Source organism: Lynx rufus, unplaced genomic scaffold (assembly GCF_022079265.1).
Source record: "Lynx rufus isolate CCGP_SWC_20201006 ecotype Redwood Valley unplaced genomic scaffold, mLynRuf1.p SCAF_9, whole genome shotgun sequence".
In the NCBI taxonomy this organism is placed as follows: Eukaryota; Metazoa; Chordata; class Mammalia; order Carnivora; family Felidae; genus Lynx; species Lynx rufus.
In genome coordinates, this window is record NW_025814897.1 from 103,377,365 (window position 1) to 103,385,252 (window position 7,888).

A 7,888-nucleotide genomic window follows, 5' to 3' on the forward strand; every position below is an offset into this window, starting at 1 on the left:
TGCATTCTCTTGGGGGGGAAAAGTACATTTTTGGTTATAGACACGATAATTGTTATCAGGTTGGGTAGAAATATGGCTGTTATTGTCTTTATTTGGAGGTCAAGTATGGTCTAAGGAGATGAGTATGAACGTCAAGTGGACAGGGGGTGGATAGTGATGATTACTTTTATTAGTCAAATGGCTAGGCTATGGTACTCGGTGGTTTAGTCAAACACCAGTCAAGATGCTGCCATGAAGGTGTTTTTCAGATGTGCTGAACATGTAAATAAGTAGATTTTGTGCAGAGCAGCTTACCCTCCATAATGTGGATGGACCTCATCTAATCTCTTAAAGGTTTTGAGAGAAAAGGCTGAGACAGCCAGAAAAGGAAGGGATTCTTTTTCCATTGCCTTCAAACTCAAGATGGCAACTGATGCCTGCTGGAACTTTCAGCCTGTTGGCCTCGGCCGAACGTTTTGGATTTGCCAAACTTCACAACTGTGTGAGCCAATTGCTTGCAAACACGTCTTTCTCTATCCTGTTTGTTCTGTTTCTCTGGAGAATGTTGACCAATACGGAGGATGACCGCTGGAGAGTTTGACCATGATACTTGGTGACCCACTCTTGTTTTCCCACAACTTAGGGGGTCTATGTTGGCATAAGTTATTCTCAACACATGTTAACTCTCAGAGCAAACTGATTCTGCACCACCTTTCCTAACTTACTTGTACATTCCTGGATTGAATGTGGGAGCATAGGTTAGAACCAACCACAGGACCTTGTAATGTACAAAAGAGGCTTAATGAAGGAAATAGGTGCATTAACCAGGTTATTACTTGTCATACTTTAAAGGTTTTTTTTTTTTAAGCTTATTTATTTGAGAGAAATAGAGAGTGTGAGCAGGGGAGGGGCAGAGAGAGACAGGGAGAGAGAGAATCCCAAGAAGGCTCCACTCTGTCAGTTCACAGCCCAAAGCGAGGCTCAAACCCATGAACCGTGAGATCATGACCTGAGCCGAAATCAAGAGCAGGTCACTTCACCGACTGAGCCACCCAGGCAACTCTGTCATACTCTAAACACAAAACAAGAATAAGGAATTTTAGGTGAGATATCCTTATGAACATTTTCCAAGCAATCAGCTAATACCATTGCTTCTCAAGAGGAAGCTTCAAAGATAATAACATTGCTTCAGAATAAATGTAGACTTTTAATCCGTGGCTAAGTGAATAATAGCCTACAGAAATCTTGTCAATTTTCAGTTTTAAAGGTTCAGAGAACTTTAAAAACATGAAAGTGAACTGTAGCAAACGAGCATGTTAGGGACAGAAGAAATGAAAATCCAAACTTTGGAGAAATAAATATAAATCTGGCATTTGTGGTAAGGGTTTCACTGTTGTCCTATGCTCAGGGACCTGTTTCAAGTCCCCCTGAAACTTCAGAGAGCTTCAGCTGTTCCTTTGCTACTGATGGCCTTTTTCAGGGCACCTTTGACATCCTTGTTCCTAAGGGTGTAAATCAGCGGGTTGAGTAGGGGGGTGATGAAGGTGTAGACTAGGGCAAACTGGCGGTCCTCATCCACCGACGAGCCCGATTGGGGACGCAGGTAGACCAAGGCACAGAAGCCATACTGCAGCAGGACCACGGTGAGGTGCGACGAGCAGGTGGAGAAGGCCCGGCGGCGGCCCTCGGCGGAGCGGATGCGCAGGATGGCGGAGGCGATGAACACGTAGGACACACAGATAAGCAGGAAGGGGACGGTCAGCACCAGGATGCCCACCACGTAGAGCACCGCCTGGTGTACACGGATGTCGGCGCAGGCCAGCCGCAGGACGGGAGGCACGTCGCACAGGAAGTGGTTGATTTCCCGGCGGTGCCCGCAGAAGGGCAAGGTGAAGATCAAGCAGGTGAGCTGCAGGGAGAGGAGGAGGGCCAGGCCCAGGGCGCACAGCACCATCCGGACGCACAGCTTCTGGGTCATGATGAGGGTGTAGCGCAGCGGGTGGCAGATGGCCACGTAGCGATCGTATGCCATGATTGCCAAGAGGAAGCAGTCAGCGCCGCCAAGCGTGAGAAAAAAGAACATTTGGGCCCCACAGCCAGCCAGCGGAATGGGTTTCCGGGCGCCCCAAAGGTTGGCAAGCATCAGAGGCACCACCACTGTGGTGTAGCTGATCTCTACGAAAGACAGGTTGCACAGGAAGAAGTACATGGGGGTGTGCAGCGAGCTGTGTGTGCGCACCGCCCAGACGATGGCCGCGTTGCCACAAAGGATCATCAAGTAGAGCAGGAGGAAGAGGAGGAAGAGGAGGGCCTGCAATTCGGGGACGGTGGTGAAGGCGCGGAACACGAACTCGGTGGGGCCGGACTGGTTGAGGACGGGGCTCCTGGCAAACATGTCCCCTGCAAGAGAGCGACAGAAAGGGCCGGATCTTCCTTCGCTGAGTTGTTTTATTGTCCGAGTTAGAATAAAGGCACGTTTCGTGCAGAAAAAAATAACTCAATTCCTCAAATCATCTAGTTTGTTTAAAAAAAACCAAACGAAAGCGAAGTGTTGGGTGTTGTGTGATATAAATATCGTGAGAAGTAAAACTGTAAAACCCTGCTGTGTCTAAATAATTATTCCAAGTATTGTTTTATAAAGAACGGAAGTTTCCAATATAATTTTTTTTAATATATGAAATTTATTGTCAAATTGGTTTCCATACAACACCCAGTGCTCATCCCAAAAGATGCCCTCTTCAATGACCAATATAATTCTTAAGAAGTTTATTATGAAAAATAATTTTTAAGAGTACTCCAGAGCTAAAACCTCTCAACTGATATGAAAAATATGAAAAATGGAAAGGAGAAAGGAGAGAGAGGGAAAACTGTTAATTTTCTCACACTGTGTAAAGAGTGACTTATATATAGACTTTATATGATTAAAGTATAAACTTTATTGAGATGTGGGTGGTTAGAGAAAAGTTTATTCTTTATACATTCTTTAATATTTATTTATTTATTCATAAAATGTTTTTTATTTATTTTGAGAGAGGGAGTGGGAGGGAGGGGCAGAGAGAACGGGAGAGAGAGAAGCCCAAGCAGGTTCTGTGCTGTCAGCACAGAGCCTGACGCAAGGCTCGATCTCACGAACCTTGAGACCATGACCTGAGTGGAAATCAAGAGTTGGGTGCTTAACTGACTGAGCCACCCAGGTGCCCAATTGTTCAATATTTAATATTGATCACTTTAATATTAAACACAAAGAGAATGTATTTTTCCAAATATACATAATATAAACATATACGTCTTTTTCCAAAGTTAAAGAGAAAAATTAAAGAAGGAAGCTATTATTCAAAAGAAAAAAAGAACAAAATGGATACAGAAATGGGGGTAAAACGTGCAGTTACGTGTTTTAAATATGCTTATGCAATTATATGTTAAAGATTTTAAGGAATACATACATTTTAAAATTGATTTTTTGCGCAGGTGTGTGGGTGGCTCAGTCAGTTGATCATCCAACTTTGGCTCAGGTCATGTTCTCGTGGTCTGGGGGTTCAAGTTCCCAGTCGGGTTCTGTGCTGACAGCTCAGAGCCTAGAGCCTGCTTTGAATTCTGTGTCTCCTTCTCTCTCTGCCCCTCCCCTGTTCGTACTCTCTCTCAAAAATAAAAATAAATAAATAATGTAAAAATGATAATAAATTTAATTTTTTTCATAATTGCCTTTTCAACGATCTGATCAATTTCTGGCTCTGATTGCATTGGATGAAAGGGCTTTTACTTTACAGAAGGCACAGAAGTTTTTCTCTGTACCAGCAATAAGTACTTAGAACATTCTAATCCCAATAGCCTCACAAATATAAAGTGTCAAACACTGTAATGTAATCATAAGACAAATTTAAGGCAGCTAGTAGAGCTTTTTTGTATGGAAAAAGTCAACATTTTAGCAATATTATGTATCTTAAAAATAATGCATGTAGTTGGTATGAGTCTGACACAGATCCCAAGATAATTTGAGTTTGTATATGTGCACACTTTTGTGTGCATGTGCATGTATTTCATAACGTGATTTTAAAGTTTATTTGGAAGAACAGCCAAGTGAGAATGGATGTTCAAAAAAGAGTGAGGGTGAGGCTTGCATTAACTATTAAATTGTAGCATTAAATAATAACATGTTGTATATCAAAATTAAATCAATTAAAAATACATGCAGGAATAGAGAGCTCAGTAAGACAGAAAATACTCATAAATATGTGAGTCTCCAATTCATGATAAAGGTATGGCAGCATAGCAGATTGGCTAAGTGCATGTTTTCTGCCATCAGACTCCTTGGGTTCAAAGGAATCATGGGCACTTTACATAAAATCCATACACTTCAATTTTTAAAATCTATAACATGGCGGGGCGCCTGGGTGGCGCAGTCGGTTAAGCGTCCGACTTCAGCCAGGTCACGATCTCGCGGTCCGTGAGTTCGAGCCCCGCGTCGGGCTCTGGGCTGATGGCTCAGAGCCTGGAGCCTGTTTCTGATTCTGTGTCTCCCTCTCTCTCTGCCCCTCCCCTGTTCATGCTCTGTCTCTCTCTGTCCCAAAAATAAATAAACATTGAAAAAAAAATTTTAAAATCCATAACATGGGAATGACAATAAAGGCACTTGGACAATATAATGAAAATAAATTAAAAGCACTTAATATGGCATCTGTCCCTATAAACATTCACTAAATGTTAACTCAAACTATTTTTCAAATAACTACAGTATGGAATAATGGGCCAATATTCATTTTGATATGAATTTTTAAAAATTATCATATGCTGACATTTATTTTTGGATGGCCAGAAAGCATATTCTTTTTTTTAAAAAAAATTTTTTTTCCAACGTTTATTTATTTTTGGGACAGAGAGAGACAGAGCATGAACAGGGGAGGGGCAGAGAGAGAGGGAGACACAGAATCGGAAACAGGCTCCAGGCTCTGAGCCATCAGCCCAGAGCCCGACGCGGGGCTCGAACTCACGGACCGCGAGATCGTGACCTGGCTGAAGTCGGACGCTTAACCGACTGCGCCACCCAGGCGCCCCGAGAAAGCATATTCTTAAAAAGCAAAATCAAAAAGGAAATCATAAAGAAATCATACAGGTAAGGACAAAACTAAGATCCTGAGCCAACAAGATTTAGTTATGAGAAGGTAGAGTCTCCCCTACACTCTTTGGTTCTTGGATTTCATTCTTTTAATCTGTTATCAATTACTTGGTAACTTTGACAAGACGTCCCAAAGACCTACACAGAAAAGACAGATTTGTTGGAACAATTCCATTGGAGAGTCTAATGCAAATATTCAATCTCTGAATCCATACATGTAGAGAGGGAGGCAGTCTCCTACAAAGTATGATTAGAGAAGCCTGAGAAAAAGCCCTGCTACTCCATACTGTCCCCACCATATTGTCCCCTGACCACTGTGAAGGAAATTCTTGAGTTAATTATTCCTGTGTGAAAACACACAGGCTCTAAGGTCCTTTCGCCTGCATTTGAATCCAGGTTCTGCCACACACCAGCTCTCTGGCCTTGAAAATTTACTTAATAAGTAAACCTACAAAGCTCAGTTTCCTTAGCTGACAATCTGCAGCGTTCGTGTTCATGTTAGTAAAAATATACACACAGTGCCTTGTGCGTTGCCCAGCTCTTCCCCCTCCCAAACATTTCCTATTGTAAGATCTATATAACTCAATATTTACCATTTTAATTGCTTTTAAGTGTATAGTTCAATGGTGTTAAGTATATTCAGATTTTTGTGCAACTATCAATGCCATTATCGACAGAAATCTTTTCATCTTGCAAGAGTGAAACTCTATACCATTAAATAACTCCCCATCTCTCTTCCTTCCCAGCCCCTGGCAACTGCAATTCTACTCTCTGTGACTATGATTTTTTTCTTAATGTTTATTTATTTTTGAGAGAGAGAGAGAAAGCTCACGAGCAGGGGGTGGGGCAGAGAGAGTGGGGGACGGAGAATCCTAAGCAGGCTCTGTGCTGACAGCAGAGAGCCTGATGCAGGGCTCAAACTCAGGAACCATGAGATCAGGACCTGAGCAAATCGGACCCTTAACTACTGAACCACCCCCTCTGTGTCTGTGACTTTGACTACTCTGGTTTCCTCATATAAGTGGGACCCTACAGTATGTCTCTTTGTGACCGGCTTATTTCACTTTGTGTGTCTAGCTTTTAAGAGGGGCCTATCTCTTCCCAGTGCTCACCCTCTCCAATCCCTTGACTACTATCTTGTTTCTCTCCTGAAATGGCTGGAAGTCCATCAGCCTGGGTGACTTTTCCTTCCTTTCTTCCTAGCTAATTTCTACAGGTTTCTGCTCAGGAAGCAATTATCCAGGAAGAATTCCTGATTCTCCTTCTCTCTGCACCTCTGGGTAAGGTGCTGTTTGTATGAACTGCTGCAAAACTGTCTCAGTTCCAAGACTGCTGTGCCTGCATCAGACTAAGCACCGGCAAGCAAGCAAGAAAGCTAGCTAGCATTTATTGAGCACCTGACGCCTACTGAAATCTTAGTCTCAGCTCTGGGGAAACCATTTTAAAAAATGTGAAAAATGATGTGTGTCTTTAATCATGTAAGGGAGACCCGATGTTTAACAGAATTTGGGAAAAACTCTTCTAAGTGAGAGTTTCCTATGTAACCTTTCTAGAATATCAAAGCTATAAAAGACCTCTCCTCCTACATAGAAAGATGATGGATGGATGGATAGATAGATACATACATACATTTATAAACGAATAAATAGGTACATGGATACATATATACATAGTCAAGCACATTTGGGAAAAACTAAATAGTCTCTTTGTGACCTGCAGAGGAGATAAGCATTGAAAGGCTTTTAGAATCCTGATGTGCAGAAGTAACTATAAATTTAACTTTTCAACATTTATTTCTCTGGCATTTCGCAAAAGCTCCTTTAGGTGCCTTGGCAGCATATTCAAACATAATAATAATGGTTCGTGTCACAATGTGAAGGCACTCTGGTAAACTCTCCACATGTATTAATTCAGACACACCTCGCAACTACACCATGAGCTGGGTCATATTTTATGCGTATTTTACAGATCAAGAACTGAGAAAGATTAAATAGTCTGAGATTCAACAGCTGGTCCGTGGTGGAGTTGTGATTTAAGCCCAAGCATTTTGGATCTGGAAAAGAAAGACCTAAGTTTGGGCCCTGGCTTCACCACTTCTGAGTTACGTGATTTTGGACAAACCACAATCTAAGTAAGCCTCATTGTCCTCATCTGGGGAGTGTGGAGAATTATGTCCAAACCACTAAGCTATTTGATTTATTTAACCCTTCTTACAATTACTTTGAAATTTCTCCCTGCACTCTAAAGTAGGGATTAGCAAACTTTTTCTATAAAGGACAAGATAGAAAATATTTTAGGCATTGTAGGCTACATGGGGTCCTTGTGTATTATGTATCTCCCTCCCTCTTTGCCCCTTCCTTCCTTCCTTCCTTCCTTCCTTCCCTTCCTCCTTCATTCCTTCCTTCCCTCCTTCCTGTCCTTCTCTTCTTCTCTCTCTCTTTCTGCCTCCCTCCTTCCCAATCTCCTCTCTCTCTCTTTTTTATTCTTTTCTCTTAAAGTACAAAACATACTCCTAGCTCAAGGGCTGCACAAAAAGAGGCTGAATTTGGTTTATAGCCTAGTTTGCCTATCCTTGCCCTGAAGTATTATATGCAGCAGGTTAAGATCAATTAGGGAAAAAAAATAACCATTAGTTTTTAAAAAGTAAAGTCTCTTAAGATGTTTCCTTACCTCCTTGCAATTCACTTCATTCCGTCAGCCACCAAAGAACATTCATAAAGGCAAAAATTTTTTTGTTTCTGCCTATAGATGATTAAGGCACTTCTTTCAGAATGCTTCTTGACCCTATGTATTCTG

The 7,888-nt window shown here is 41.9% G+C and overlaps 1 protein-coding gene across 1 annotated transcript; it reads right to left on the reverse strand.

The window, feature by feature from the left end:
• Positions 1-1,414: 1,414 nt before the first annotated feature.
• On the reverse strand, positions 1,415-2,374 carry LOC124504667 (olfactory receptor 10Q1-like). The gene has a single exon (XM_047070134.1). The coding sequence runs from the start codon at positions 2,372-2,374 to the stop codon at positions 1,415-1,417; it is 960 nt and encodes a 319-aa protein (XP_046926090.1).
• Between the last annotated feature and the right edge of the window lie 5,514 nt (positions 2,375-7,888).